The sequence below is a fragment of the Opisthocomus hoazin genome, chromosome 4, assembly GCF_030867145.1.
Source record: "Opisthocomus hoazin isolate bOpiHoa1 chromosome 4, bOpiHoa1.hap1, whole genome shotgun sequence".
Lineage (NCBI taxonomy): Eukaryota > Metazoa > Chordata > Aves > Opisthocomiformes > Opisthocomidae > Opisthocomus > Opisthocomus hoazin.
The window spans coordinates 89382279-89398564 of NC_134417.1; the positions used below are offsets into that span (position 1 = coordinate 89382279).

Genomic DNA, 16286 nt, shown 5'->3' on the forward strand with positions numbered 1-16286 from the left:
AAATTTCAGGTGTATAAAAACACTTGTAAATTTTATGTGTATCCATGGTTCTCAGCCTCTCACAGCATGACATATAGTGATCAGGTCATTAGGTAGAGATTAGAAAAAAATCCTGAAAACATTTCTATTATAAAATAATTTTCTTATATAAAAACACACATAAAAAGGTCAGACTTTCATATTTCTGTGGGCTACTATTTCCTCAGGCTAATTAAGCACATGCCTAATTTACACCAAACTTCTTTCGCATGAGGCAATCTGCTGTGAGTAAGCGAACTTGCTGACCGAACTCGGAGACATGTGCCAGACGAAAAGCAGCTTCACGTGGTCACCTTGAACCAGTTCAACTCACAAGCAAGGCAGCTCCCCCAGTTCCCTCCAGTTCGCTTAGGGTATAAATGCCGTTTGCCCATAAACTGGTCGTCACTGGTTAACCCACGACCAGTCTCAGGTCACCCGCTGAGAATCACCGCTGGACGGACTCACCACGGGCATTGCCAAGCGTCCCGAGACAGATACCACCACAGCCTTGAAGGAACCACAGTGCCAGGGCTCCAACCCGCACTCCGACTGCCCCTGACCCTGGCAAGCCCAGGGCAGCCAGGTGAGGAATCGATCTTCTGCTTCTCGGGGTGCCCTGGGACGCAGTACAAGGGACACTGCATGCTGGAACATAAACCAGGCCACATGGGAAACCCCACCGGTCTGCATCGTCTGTTCTCCTCCCAGCACCTCATCCCCTCACCAGAATCCAGGATTCTGCTCTTTCTCATCTACAGACTCCGGCGGCTTTGGAAGCACAAAGATTGTTTAATTAATTAAATTACTTAATTTGCCCAGGGAAGTGGTGGAGTCCCCATCCTGGAGGTGTTCAAAAAATGTGCAGATGTGGCACTTGAGGACATGGTTTAGTAGGCATGGTGGTGATGGGTTGACGGTTGGACTTGATGACCACAAAGGTCTTTTGCAACCTCAATGATTCTCTGACTCTCTGATTCCAGTCTCAGCAGGTTAACACAAAAACAACAGGAGCTGAACGTGCCTGCCAAAGATGCTGCTAGAGGAAGAAGCCCTTCATGCTTAGCAGTTGGGCTCTAACAAAGATTAAAGCCTTGACAAGTCTGAAGAGCTGGGACAGAAATGGAACGAGGAGAACTTTCTGGCCTGATTCTATGAAGTCTTCGCTTTTCCCCCAGTATTTCCCCCACGGAGAATGGCGTCTGGAGGGGAGAGGGGGATTTCTGGGGGCGGACCTCAACTATATGCATGATCAGACATGGAGAGGATGAAAAAAATAACACAGATAGTTTATTGTCAAACTGAATGAAAGCATGAAAAAAAAATCATCACAAAGTTACACCATAAAGAAATCTGCTTTTCATCACATTTCATTAGAATCTGACACGGAAAACAACCAGTTGTCGAGCCAGTAACTCCTCCAACAACCCTCAGACTCTTCCATTGCAACATTCATTGAAATGCCGGGAACTCACCGGCGGCGACATTGCATTTGTATGAACGGAACCATCAACCCTCACCGTCTCGCAGAAGAGTGGTTCTCAGAGGGGGTGACACATTTCTGGCTTGGCGGTGGCTCCGCCGTTTGCCTTCAAGCAGCAACAGCCTCGTCCCAGCCGGAGATGACTGCTACGGCCGACGGGGCCAGCTGCGTTGCATTTCTTTCTCCAGCATTTTCCTGCAGTTTACATCCCCATCAAACGTGTCCACATCACCGAATTAAAAGGCGGCTGCAAAATTTAATGACACCAGTGGCACAGAGAGGAGCGCTGGGGGGTGCGACTGCAGCACGGGGGACACAGCTCAGCTGACACAGCCGTCACCTCAGAAACTCAGCTTGCTGCCCATTTAAGCGACGACCAAACCGAACCTTTTTAAATTGCCGTTTGGGAAGGTGTGCAGTTGCAGCTGGAGACCTACTTTATCGAGTCAAATCGATCTCTATCGTACGTCCTGTGCTTCAGAAACGCCCATTAATATGGCATTAGGCCATTACGGGACAACCTGCTCCTCGGCACAGCTCCCTCTGAAATCGCGCTCGAGGAGGCTTTAAACAAAACACGCCTGGAAGCTGTTCGAGTCCGAGTTTGCCAACCTGTCAAAACCAATCTATTACCCAAAGATCCTTTGTTTTGCCAGCAGCTCCCGCAGAACCAACAGAGGAGGCCAGGAGAACCTCGCCCGGTCTCCTGCCGGCACGGCTGGGCTGGGCGCAGTCCGGACGGCGAAGGTCAGCTGCCAGCAGAACTGCTGGAGGCTGCAGGATCCCCGGAGCTGCGGCGCGCCTGGAAGGGCCCTGTCCCGCCTCACAGGGAGTTTCAGAGCCGCTGGCTTTCCTTCTGAGTCAGAACGTAATAAAAAGCTGGGAAAAAAAAAAATATTGGAAGGCCTATGCACAGAGGTACATTTATGGACTGCGGTGTCCTCAGTTCTGCAAACACTTCCATCAGCTGGGACAGAACAACAGTATCTTTCTCACCACTATAAATGAACTGTTTTATGAATTTTGAAATGCTTGAATGAAAGAAAAGCATCTTTATCCTAAGTAGCAGCTACGGAGATTGGCAAACCTAAAAAAAAAACCAACCAACAAACAACCCAAAATTAAAAAAAAAAAAAAAAAAAAAATTCAAAGAGCCAAACCTGCCTGTACAAAGTAAATGCAGCCTAGGTCATTCCAACTAATCACAGGAATAACTAAAATATATTTTTAAATTGCAACTGATATGCTATCATGAGCCAGCTGCTTATTCTAACAGGCCTGAGGTTTTCTGCTCATAAAGCATTAATAATCCGTGCCTTTTCCTAGAAAGGAAGGCTCCGCTTAATTCTTACTGTGTCAGATAAAAAGTCCCAAAATAGACTTTCCAACTAAATACAGTGTTTTATTCAGATATTCATTGGGATATGGCAGTGATGTTAAGCACAGCTATTCAAGTAGCTGAAGTAAGCCCTTCAAAAGAAGTCACACGGCTTTGAATCTTGAAGAAATTATTGTATGATCTCATCCCAGAGATCTAAATAGCTGGAACATCTGCCAGAGTCGCCACCAATTTCTTTAGCCGAGTTCATCAGCAGTTCATCAGCTCTGCTTGCACAAGCAGGTGCCAGGGCAGGCACCAAGGAGGCCTACACACGACTTCAGCAGAGGAGAGGACAAGGAGGGTGGAACAGAGATGGGCGATTTTGCCACCTAACACGGATGTGCATTAGCGGGAATAAAGTCCCTGTCGAATCAGGGTAGCGACTGTTACTGAAGAAGTGCAGAAATTCTTTTTCCCAGAGAAGCATTACATGCACAAGTAACTATATTGTTAAAATTTTTTTTATTTGTGACAGTAAAGAAACCATTCAATACCTGATTGACAACAGTCCTCTCTCCTGAAAACACTCACATGGTGTCTGTAGTGTTTCTCAAGTATCGCTGGATTGTTCATTGCATTAAAGTGTAAACAGCTCCATTATTAGAAAAAAAAAAAAAAAGAAAAAGAAAAAAGAAAGAAACATTTCCATTGCTTACTCCTCTGGTAGGAAGTTCCCAATAGATCTTTAACAAGAAAGAAAAAAAAGTCAGCTGGATTTTTACAGTATCACGTGAAACAGCAAACGGACAGCTGGTTTTGCATAGTTAGCCCCGAGATTTATCGGCCGCTGCCCCGCGCCCGCCTGGCCCGCCCTCCTCGCCCCACAAAGGCACCGGCAGCATCACAGCACCTGGGAAATCAGAGGCACAAACTTCTCTCTGTTTTACAAATAGGGCTGTGCGGTACTGTGTTTTATTAGTTTAAAAAGAATCTGTAAAACATAGGATTATGTGATTGTAAATTAGATAGCTACAGATTTTTTTTTTGTTTTTTTTTTTTACACTGAAATTTCAAAAGCTGCAACATCAGCACACACCGGTGTCATTTCGATACTTTATTGTCCCCAACCAGTCTAACCAAAATCATGCTGTGATAAAAGTGATTGCATACACTGACAACCAAATCTCTTCAGGTGTCGAGTTTCCTCCGTGTATAACTTTGCTGCTTAAAAAAAAGATTCAAGGCAAAACAAGTAGACGAATTCTTCTTCCAAAGCTACCTAAATGAACACGGCAACATTGTACATGGGCTACGACCTTCCGTCCAAAGCCTGCCACGCTGCCCGGTGGTTAACGAGTATTCTGCGCACAGCCCTAGTTTACAAATGGCAATTTAATCGTAACACTTCAGTTGAATTTCAAGAATCTAAGGCATTCTGCCTTACAGTTTAATTTAAAAATACCTATACAGGCAAAAAACCTTTTTTAACCCAACATAAAAAGGACAACAGAACTTCGGGCCAAGCAGCATTTCTTTAGCTGAACAGAATGACCAGCTGGAAAAGACTTTTTCAATACTTCTATAATATCCAGAAATAGAATTGAAAACCAGGGTTTATAACAGCCCTGGTGACCTGCATGCATTAACTGCACTTCAAAATATGCAAGAGATTTAGGAAACAAGTATTTTTTCCTATTTTAGTTTTTAAAATCTTGTATTCAAAATACAATCAAATACCCGTATTGCAAATTTTACACACATTCCATTCATTGTCTGACTTTAAGGACAGAACTATATTGCTTTGTTAAAATCTCAAAACGCTAAATATATAGCGTATGTATATCCACGCAAACTTAAAACTGGAAATCTCAAGTATGATGACAGTGTCAAAATAAACAACCACGACAGTTTGATCCCTTTGGCCAAAATCTGAATGCTGAGGGAAGTCCAAACCTGACCGCAGAGCACTCCACGTTTCAGTTCAATGGGAATGAGTTTTAAAAAAAAAAAATTAATCAGAAGTTGTAGAAAATACTCTAAAGATACCAGCAGAGATCAAAAATTGTTGCTAAGTTTTTCGCCTTTATATTGTCACCAAGTGTCGTTTTAATGCTGTGCTAAGTTAAAATAAGGGGTTTTTTTGGAAATTTGTGGATTTCAAAAGCCAAAATAAACAATACAGAACAAGTATGGTTGTACAGAACACCATCAGAACCGTTCTTCCAGAAGCTGGTGCAGAAGTTCCGTTGTCCATTCTATGCGGATTTTAAAACAATACAAGACACTTTAATAATCAACATTCATTCACAGACTTAAGGCAACTGGTTCATGAAATCGCTGCTTTCATAACCGCAAACCAATGACATGGCTCGTCTCATGTACACCAGCTCACAGCCGTCACACGGTCACGTCTCGGCGGGGTTATTTATTGTCTCATTGGAAGATGGTTTGGTCTAATGCTAGCGAGAAAGTCTTTGAATTTTTTCAGCCATTCCTATCATACCTGCACAACTAACTACAACCTGAATACTTCCCTGCAAACTGTGTTTGAAGCCTGGAAGCTACAGACACAGTTGTAAATACTGCTCAGAGAACAACTTTTTGGCAGCTTACAGTTTCATAACTCTGAAGTCAAACACAAAATTACTCTTAAACCGAAAGCCAACGTTAATGGACTGACCAGAATCCATACGTCCTTTTCCTTTTTTATAAACAATGTAGGTTTGTGGGGTTTTTTTCTTTTTTTTTCTTTACTCTGACAGTTTTGTTGTGGCACAGAATTATACAGTACTAAGGTAATGCCAGCTGGTAAGAAAACAAAATGGTGATGCCGTACAGACTCACGAGCGTCGGGGACTGCCTCTACCACCCCTTGCTACCAGAGCAAGCAAGCAGCTGGAGCACAGCTGCACTGCAAGGGAGCAAGGCACCTCGCAGCTTGATACTGCACCTACAACAATCTACTCACTGCCCTTCTATGAATGGATTTGTTAAGCTGCTTCACCCATGTTTTAGACAAGGATGACAATCCAAGGCCATCGCAAAAATTTTTTCCAAGTCATCAAGACTTTTCAAGAAAAATAGACAAGGCAAAGGGGATCTACTATTCAGAATTTAGCACAAGGCTAACCAGAAGCACCAACCACTCCACTTAGTTTTGTCTAGTGACAGCCAAACACAGCTGTCATTTTCCTGTTTGTAGATATCTGGTGCGGAAAATAATTAAAAGGCGAAACTGGAAAGGAAAAAAAAATAGGCATGCCTTGCTCTTCAAAGGCTTAACATATCTACAGGTTCTTCTGTTGAAAGGGTACCTATGGCACTACAGAAGATGCCCAGCAGGTTCTCAGATTCAGAGATAAGACTTACTCAACTCCAAAGCCAGAGGCCTGCTTTTAGTCTAGGCTAGTAACTTCTGCCCTCCTAGCAAGACTCCATAAAGCTCCTAGTCTGTACCTTACACCTTGAGGAAGGAGAAACACAAATCAGAGATGTGGGAAAAATACTTTTTGCATTTTTATATACCAAAGAAAGGAGAAGGCTTCATCCCAATTGAAAAAAAAAAAAAAAAAAAAAATTCCTTTGCAGGTCACCTTTAACTGAGTTCTCTGGTATATCAGATACCATAGGGTTAATACGTAGGGGTGGGTTATGAAGCCTGCATTTTCTTTATTGCCCAAGTTTGCAGCTTACAGAAAATGTTTCATAGCACAGGCACAGTGGCAAAAACAGTATAACAGCCGATGGTCAACTCCATTTGGTGAGTATACAGTAGCAGCAATTAAAAGAAAAAAGTACTCCAAACAGCTCAATGCAGATCCAGCTTACCCAGATGGGTTGTTTTTGTTTTTTTTTTAAGAAAAGAATCTTAAACTAATAAATAGATCTCCTCCCCATTCACCCAAGATAATGGTTTTCCAAAAAACGAGAGGCATGGCAGTTGTGCGTAAGCAGAGACAACAGAACTTCATCTGTCTAGGAGAAAAGGTGCTTTGGATCGATTAGCCACCTTATTTTCTCAATTCCATCATTCCCTAATACTCAAACAACTGCAGATATGTTCAAAACTGTGCCCAAAATCGTATCAGTGAAACAACCATGTAATTACCCCAAATCACCCCTCCCACAAACGCTTAAACCTTCTGAGCATGACAAACGTAATACAACTTAATGTCATTGTGGAGACAGGAACCCAGCATCTTTGTTTCAACTTTTTCCTTTGTTATATATTACAGTGCTCTATAAAATTTTTCCTTTTTCCTTTTAAAGCATTTAGACAATACAAGACTAAAAGATGTCTGGAAATACGTCTTATACAAAAATGAATTTTTATCTTAAAATAACATTCAAAAAGGCACTTCATTCTGTAAGAAAAAATTCAGAGTCAGGTCAACTGCTCTAAGCAGGGGGGTAAAATTGTCTGCATAGTGGGAAGGGAAGAAAGGGAGAGAAATTCAACTGCTGAAATACAAGCTTCTTTTTTGGCATGTTTTAAGAAAAGCTGATCCAGTAAAAGATGTCCATTTATGAAATTCATTAAAAGAGTCCCATTTAAAATAGCTTTTTTTTTTTTTTTTTCCTTTAAAAAAGTAGTCTGAACACATGACCTAGGAGTCAGGCTTCTGAAGGCTTAATAGCATCACTCATGATTGTCCTTCGTGTCCAATGTAACAGGAAGATCAAGAGTAGCACTTCTGACAGGGGCGACCTCCCCAAAGCTTAGATTTGAAAGAGCTGAAGAAGACGGAGACAGCCTCTAGCAACTGCAATCGAGTAGCAGAAGTCAGTCAAAGTTAAGGGCTACCTGTTGCAGAGTTTATGAAGCATACTGTAAACTTCTTCCTCTTTGCTTAGTCCTTCAAAGAAAGGAATAAGGTCTAGCAGCTCTGTGTCTGTCATGTCATCAAACCAGGACTGCACAGGTACCTGAAAGAAAGCAGCCAGTAAGTATCAAGATGACTTTACCACGTGAAGAACGTGTGAGTTTTGCCTATGTAGACATCCTGTGATACTCCCACCACAGCAAGGTGAATCGCTAGTCATCAGCATTCAAGCAGAGTACCAGGTTCAAGTTCACATTTTCTAGTACCCAACATCAACCCCAAATCCAACCATAAAGCAGCTGACCTGCAGCTGACCTTCTCCCACACGTCCAGGTAACCTACATGACCCAACACTGGACAGGTCAATTTGCTCGGCCTCCTTGATATTTGGAATAGACTGGAAGGAGGATACAGGTTATGAAGCTGTACTGACACTTTATTTACAGGCAAGTCTTTTTTTTCCCCCTCTAAGTATTATCAGTGTGAGTCACTAAACACAGACATGCAGCAACAACCCCTCCTGGCACGAGGCTGCGGAGGGAATATTTTAACAGCCAGTACAGAAGAGTTCCCTGATTAAAATATAAGACCTTGGGAGCGGGTTCAGAAAATAATGCATATAACAACACTCCTTAAATATGTGGGCTGGATTTAGGGAACGAGTGTTGTGTATCTTCACTATGGAAGTACACTGAGGTCTTTTAAAGACTATCTTGGATCTTGTTACAAGCTCTGGTTTCTGCAGAGACTCAAATATCAGTTAGCTAGCAGCACTTTTCTATACATGATTAAACCACTCTGACAAGGCCCTTCATTTCATCTTTCAAATTTCTACAGCTCATTATTTTCTTGGCACTGAGTTCCAAGATACCAAATGACGATCTGGATCAGGCTTTTAATTTTAACCATGAACATAAATTGGAGCTACAGCTCCTGGTTATTATAAATAGCAACTTTAAACCATGTGTGGCACCAACCAGAAAAATGTTTTCACCCAATCATTTAGAGCTATCACAGTATTAGGAGCTGAATTTAAAAGCTGACGGCTGCAAGATAAATACCTCACATAAAAAAATAAAAATGCTATTCCAGAGAGGCACGACCATGCAAAACAGCATCCCTAATGAAAATTTTGGACATTAACAGCTGACAAAAAAGACAGCCTAAAAATATCAGAGAAAACATTGCACAGCCTGGTTGTTTAAACGTCAGCAGATCTAAGGGGAGTTCCAGCTTGCTGTCCTGGCAGCTACGAAACAGATGTGAGCATCTGTACTGACGGCAGCCATGGATGGAGCAAGTGCCAGACCATCCCAGTACAGCTTCTGGAACTGACTGGAAACACACAGTGAAAACGCACGCTGCTCCTAACTATTCTCCCTGAAGTACTGCTGCCTGCCTTTTATCCTTATTCCTAAAACTTGATGAACTTGTTGTCTAACATTTCTAATTAGGAAGCAAGTTATCACAGAAATACTCAAAGGAGAAGCGTAACAACACAGGAGGATCTTGATTTTTTTTTCTTCCCCTTAGCCACAAATACAGAACTCTGACAGTAACCGGTAAAGCATTAATTATCTTCTCTAATAAGATATTTTCATTCACACAACAAAAAAAGATGGAGTACCAGAAGCAATTCAAGTGAACCATTCTCTCTGTAATCACTACTCCAAAGAACAAAAACTATGCTGGAGGGCAGCCTCCCTTTTTAGAGCTAGGTTATTCAGGTTCTACACCACTTGGTATTTCTCAAACCTGATGGACTTCACGCCGGAAGCTAAACCTGAAAGCAGATGAACAGTCACGACTATGACACCTTGTCAAGATCAGTTTGCCCTACTCCTCCACCATTTGGCAGTGCAGACTAGAACCTACCTGCAGCCTAAGAAAATACAGAAGCCAACACAGTTAACATTCTGAAAAAGTGTTTTCTGAATCAGAAAGTCTTGGGCAAGGACCAGAAAAATAAAGTTATGCTTGAATACTTCACATACGAAGAATACTTACTGCATTTTCAGGATGGAAGATGTAAGATGCAGGAGAATTATCTACTATAATAACTTTACTCAGCTCACGTCCCAGTCGACTCAGATCCTTCACATAATTTCCTCGGTGGAAAACACAGGATTCTCTAAAGAGCCTTGCCCTGAACACACCCCAGCGATCCAGCAAGTCGGCTACTGGGTCTGCATACTTAAAAATAGAAGTTAGAAACATGAAGTCAGCAATGTGTAGATAAAGCTAATTCACAGAACTATACATAGAAGACACACTAACTAATTTCAGGTAAAATGCCCTTTCTTCATTTTCTTCGCTGCTCCTTGTTAATTAACTTACATGCCTGCAAACCTGAAGTGATTAACAGAAAGATAATGCAAAGTAGGACGGTTTTCTTTCTACGGAAGGCTAACTTGCACACTGTGATCTGTCACTTACTGATTAGGTTTTATTCGTAGGGCCACCTTACAGCTACCCTGGAAGTTGCTGGATCCACAGATCTCACCTAACATTACCATAAAACCAACCAACGCTAACAGAAAATCCGCATGAACCCATTTCCACAGCCGGTTCACTTCCATGTGCCTCTGAAGATAAATGGCCATGAAGCGACCTGAGCTCGATGTAGCTTTTTCAAATGATGCCCATGAAGCTATCGGGTCAGTAAGAATCTTCAGATTACCACACTGCATAATTGGGCCGTAAAAGATCAGACAAAGATGTTATTATGTAAAATATCCATGTACAATACTGGGAAATTCTCATCTTATATACAAGATGATAATTTAAGTGAGGCACAGCTTAGAAACCAGCAACTGATACAAACTGTCCTAGGAAAAGTATCCAAATAAACCACAAGACGAAATAATCATGTACTTGAAAATGGTAGTTATTACTTATTTTTGCAGGATAGGAGTTACCATTTTCCTGTATTTTAAACTGAGAAATGAAACTGATGTGGAAATCGATCCTCTTTTGACTACAATGATCAATGAATCATCTTTTGACTATGAAAACTGCCACACGTCTAACTGCAGTATGAAATTGTTCCGTTCTTTAGGATTTTCACAATGTGACTGAACAGAACGTTGTAAACAGAGCCTAGGGAAGCATCAGCAGATCAAACGGGGTCCTGTCCCCTTCCACCACCTCTACACTACGTTAGAGTGAAAGCTTACTACACTAGAGTATTCTTTAGAAATAGCCAATATAATTTTACAAACAAGACACCACAAATACAACACACTGAAAGAAGGGAAGAATTTAAGATGTTTACTACTGTAACGTCTACCACAAAACTACCTACGAGGTACTACTGCTACCGGAGACCAGAGGGCACAAAATACTCCTGCTGATGTTTCAAGCTTTACATAGGGTCTGATTTTCTAACTCCAGATTACAATTGCACCTTGACAGAACAAAAACGTGTTCCCAATTTTCAGACGCAGTAAATTTCTGAATCACTGTGGTTGATCATGTAGATACTGTTAAATACAGTGTATTTTATTTCATGCCCACCTTTAGTATACGACTTCACTCGCACGCTATTTGCTCTAATTTCTCACTATAACCATGGTAACTTGTAAGCCTTTCATATTGGCATTATGAGCAATGCATGGAGGCTACATTATGAGACGAGCCCATATGTGATGGTGTTACCATGGAAACACTTACCCACACACTAGCAGACAAAGTACACACTGTCAGACAAAGAAGCAGAAAAGAAGGGGAAAAATTAAGATAGTACCAACCGTGAAAATAATTATCTATAGAAAACCCAACCAAAAGTCCATTGACCATCACCGTAAGGGCTAATGAGATGGAGAGAGGAACAAACCTTGGCTAGACTGGCTGTGAAGAGTACACATTCAAAGAGCTCTCCCATCCTCTGAAGAAACTCATCCACATGTGGTCGTTTCAATACATAAACCTGGAATGACAACGACCGACTAGGTCAAATGGTGTTTTAAGGTAAAAGTAAAAAAAAACAAAACCAAACACTACTGTAATCCTAACACTTGAAGAAACAACACGGAAGCAGTTCAAATGAAATGCAGAAAAGAAAAAAGTGTACAAGATGAAAGCAGACATCCAATAATGAGAAATCTGAATGCATGGGCTGCCAAGACCCATGCTGATTATGCAATTGCAAATCCTGTGCATCATCTGGAGTGATGCTTCTTGAAAAAAATCTCATTAAAGGCACAGAGAGAGAGTAGGGCTTCTCAAGAAGCAACGATTCAGATCTTGCAACCGAAACGATTTTGGTGCTGGTGTCTTCAGTCCTGAAGAGCTTTACAGAAGGAATAAATCTGGTGAAACCTCTATGACGACAGGAATTGCACAAGAAGGAACAATATTTTTCTTCCTGTGGCTAATTTTTTCATTTTTAAAATTCCAGACACTCACTACAGATAGTTATCCGTCACCCAGCTCTGCAGAGAGCTTTCACCAAAAATCTTCACAGCACCATGCAGCACGTCTAGCAAATGCCGCTTTCAAAATTCGGTGGCAAAGTCTACAAAATCCTCTACTGTGACTATAAAGATCGTAAACACTCCGGATCTCTCTCCTCCTGAGGAGCTTGGTTTCAGCAGTGCTATCTTGCCTTTTTGCACTGACAGCCATACAGGCGAGCTTGGCTGCCTACTGTCAACAACCTGATTAATAGACACGAGAGCCTCCTCGCCTCTCTTTTCAGAGCAAGGAAGATGATTTGCGTTCCCAGAAAATACCAAGATAAGATAACTGCTGCTCAAAAAGCTTACAACTGGCCCACAATATACTGGAAGCTGAATAGAAGAGTCTGCTTGAAAAATATTTAGCTATCTTGTTTGCACTTAGATTGAAAGTTTGAGAGAAAACACTGGCAGCATTTTATCTTCTCCATTTGGCAAATCATCCTTAATACTGGAAATTTCAAGTGGAGGAGTCTGGCATATAACTGAATTCAGAAAGAATCGCAAGACTGATGCAACTTCAGGAAATTCTTTCTTTGATATGCAGAACTAGATTAATTGTTTTACTACACTTGTATTAATAAAAAGGCAAAAAACATAAGGCACGTAGAGAAAAAGTCTGAAGGAGAAAAATATGGAAATGCCAGTTTGAAGTGTAACAATTACAGCCTTTAGCAAAAGATTAAAAGAAGTTGTGTACCAGGGACTTGAAATTGAAATCCTAAATCTGAAAGCACAGTTTTGTTGTAAACATATATGATGGAGCTGCACCTTCATGACTAAAGTAGAAATGTTAATTACTTTTCCACTTCATGCAGCATATAGATCATAGCATGAAGACTTGATCTCCTTGAAGTTACTTCTAAGAAGTTTAACCGAATTATTTCTGGCCCCTCAAATTCAAACAATACATTCAAACTTTGATACACATAACAGTTTATAACCCAGATTTACTTTTTTTTAAACCATAGCAGCACTTCACCAATTAATTAAAAAATGTGACATTTTATGCATTAAAAACAGTTAACAGATGTACTTGAACACCGCTCTAGCAAAGTTTCCCGCATTTCACTAGGCATAAACCAAGTAATTTCCTCTCCTGTAACAATGCAATTAATTTTTCACTTAAATCTTACTACACAAAGTTGTTCTGTCATATTTCCTTTCCGAACTATACCTTCAGATTTGTAAAGACACATGTAGAAAGACAGCTGCAGCCCCTCTGCCTTTGGGCACCCAGAGACTATCTGACTTGCCAGTAACAAGAGCAAAGACAGCAGGACGCGAGTTACTCCTTAACTCTACAGTTCCTAAGAAGTTCTTAAATTTTTAGCCTTCAACTGTATTCCTACACTTATTTTTTGGGGTGTCCCTTTCGTGCCCTCAAGTCTTGAAGTCATTCTTGGATACTAAGTGCTGGAATTCAGCACGGGTTTCCCTTTTAAAACCCAGTGTTTTCAGCCACAGCAGAACAAGTCTCTTTGCTCTCCCATCCTATCTATGCCTGCGTCAGTGAAGTATTTCCATTTGGAATGGAATCCCAAACTCCAAGCCAAGGATATGAACTTTGCTGCTTGCAACACAACCCACCTCCTCCATAAAGAGAGCATATACTAAATCAACCCAGCAGCTACTGATCCACGGCTCCTTCAGCACAGGCTTGCGGACAGGAGTGGGCTTATAAAAGCAAGTATTTGCAGTATGCACTCTTTTGGCAATCTGTAGCTCTCCTAATACTGCAACAAGGCACCATTAGCTCTAAGTACACAACATTTTTTAGTTCTATTGTCTCCATCCTGCAGCTTAAATCTCCAGATCCACCACAGAGCACCCTCAACCTCCTCTACCGGAGTTTCTCCTGCCGTTCTGCCTTAAATCTGACCTGCTGGGCTCCGGCCAACAGATTTGCCCCTCCTGTTAAATGCCTTATCAAGAATAAATCTGACCTCTTAAGATGAGGTCTCACCAAATTTTTCCCTTAATCCTCTCCCTCTCTAAAAAGCCCCAACTCCTTCATTCCCCTTCCTTTTTATTTTTTAAATAACATTGGCTTTTTTTGCAGAACAACATATCTTAATACTCTGTATGGTTATTCCCCTTGAAGTTTTTTTGAGAAGTCCTACTTAGATCCTGGAAGCAACTGCAAGTGTACTGGTATCCTGGGCTACAAAATCTCTTTGGTTTGCTTCACATAAAAACCTTTCTTCAGCTGACAGTGCAGCTCTTTTCTCCTCTTCCTCCTCATTTGGAATTTTTTCCCTTTTACTTTGTTAGCGGCTGGACTTGAATCTCAATGCTGCATGGTTATTTGTGGCTTGGCTTTTTCCTCCGTCGCCTGATGTCTTCAGTTTAAGTCTCTAGACTAACTGACTCCTGGCATTTTTTCCGAGATTTATATACTGTCTTCAGGGCATTAAAAAAAACCCTCCAGTTTTTCTGTGTTGGATGCTCACTAATTTCTTCCTTATCACAGTAAGAACTTAGAGGAATACAGCCTTTTTTTTTTTATTTGTTTAAAATGAACCTTACTCTTAAAACATTAAGGCACAGGTCGGGCACTAGGCATGTTTTCACAGGATTCAGTACTTACAGCTGCTAATGGCAGAACACAGGTAATTATCTTTAATTGTTCTCAAGCAGTTGGTATTTCCATAAATATTTTCTATACCTTAAAGCAGTCTTAATGTAAAAAGACTCAGTATTTGTAAACCAGAAGAGAAAATCAGCTCAATTTTAATCAATTAAAAAGGATGCAAAGAATTGCCCCTCAAAACCAGCTTCACAACCATGAAATCTTCAAGTAATGACAAAGAAATCCACCCGTGACAACTCGAGCTCCTGTAATCTGTTTTCGTGGGCTGGGTGCTTCTTCTTAACAGCAAGCAGAAAATAACCCACGTCCTTGGGCCTCGTCTTTCTGGTTGACACAGTTGTGGTTGCCTCCCAGTGCAAGTAACCAAGAATAGGCCAGCTAGAATGGATACAGCCTATCCTGGATTACTTGAACCAGGCCACAGCCTTCTGTAAGAAAATTAACAAATTTTGTCCTTTATAGAAAGAAAGTTTATTATTTGAACAGTGTTTTCCCCACCAATAAAAAACACTTTGCATATTAAAATCATACATGCCAAATATTGCTTTAGCTTTCAACAATTCAGCAATTGTTATTTGAATATTAGAAAACCAATTAAAAACTAGTTTTACTCACTTAATAAACAAATTACATGCAAGAATGAAATTCCAAGTAACACTGAATCGAACTCTTCCCAGCTGCCATCGTCACTCTTTGACACTGATAGTGAGGTACAGAGGCACTGCAAGTTAATTTGGATAAAAGACAAAGGACCACCATACCCTAAAAATCTTCACCCGTCGTGGATTAAAGCTATATTTAACACATGGTTTCTAATCTGAGGTTGGGGTTGCTCTGCAGTTGTTAAGTGCGAAGCACGCCCCAAAAGAGAGGATGTGTTCTTGCAGGAGTTACATGAAGGGTACCAAACAGGCTGAGCATCTCTTCCCCAGCCACCACCTTCATCCTCAATAAACTTCCTCTAAAGAGCACCCTCAGTCGCAACACATTTCACTGGACTTCCCCCATTCCTCATTTACAGTTTGGTAGAGCAGGGGACCAGCTCCAATTTCGTTTTGTTCGGAGGACCCGAGAGAAATGAGAGAACTGGCCAGGAGAGTGTCAGCTCACGTCAGAACTGCCCCTTTGTATCTGTGCCATCGCTTCCAGCGCAGAGCGTGGGATTCGCCCCTCTGCCTCTCGCTGCCCTGCAGACGGGCACGGTCCCTGTGGGCACCCAAAGACCCGCAGCACAAGGAAAGAGAGGCACCTCCACACACGAGTTATTTCCTGGTAAAATAAAATGACAAATCCTTTCTAAAGGCACAGTAAATTAAGCTAGACATAAATGACATAAGGGAAAATAAACTCCCCACACTAAAGACAGCCTTTTTCGAATACCTCTGTTACACAATAAAAAATTACAACATTTACCATGAACAAAACTTGTTAGCTAAGGCAGTCTCCAAACTCTTTCAGGCATACGGCAATCGAATTTGCCACAGCTTCTATTTTTGATATATGAGATCTGAAGAATCTCATGTAATATCAAATTTCCTTCTGAACGGGCACTTCTGAAATGTTGTTCTCCATTTGTTTTTCGAGGGGTTCT

The 16286-nt window shown here is 41.3% G+C and overlaps 1 protein-coding gene across 3 annotated transcripts in view; it reads right to left on the bottom strand.

Moving 5' to 3' along the window:
- Nucleotides 1–7517: 7517 nt before the first annotated feature.
- CTDSPL (CTD small phosphatase like) overlaps nt 7518–16286 on the bottom strand; it is an 80357-nt gene continuing 71588 nt past the window's right edge. For all 3 annotated transcript variants that reach the window (XM_009942982.2, XM_009942984.2, XM_009942983.2), the window contains 3 exons: nt 11481–11573; nt 9653–9838; nt 7518–7748 (listed from right to left, as the gene is read on the bottom strand). In XM_009942982.2, the coding sequence (XP_009941284.1) occupies nt 7623–7748; nt 9653–9838; nt 11481–11573 (405 nt within the window). In that variant the 3' untranslated portion in view covers nt 7518–7622. The remainder of the gene's footprint in view (nt 7749–9652; nt 9839–11480; nt 11574–16286) is intronic.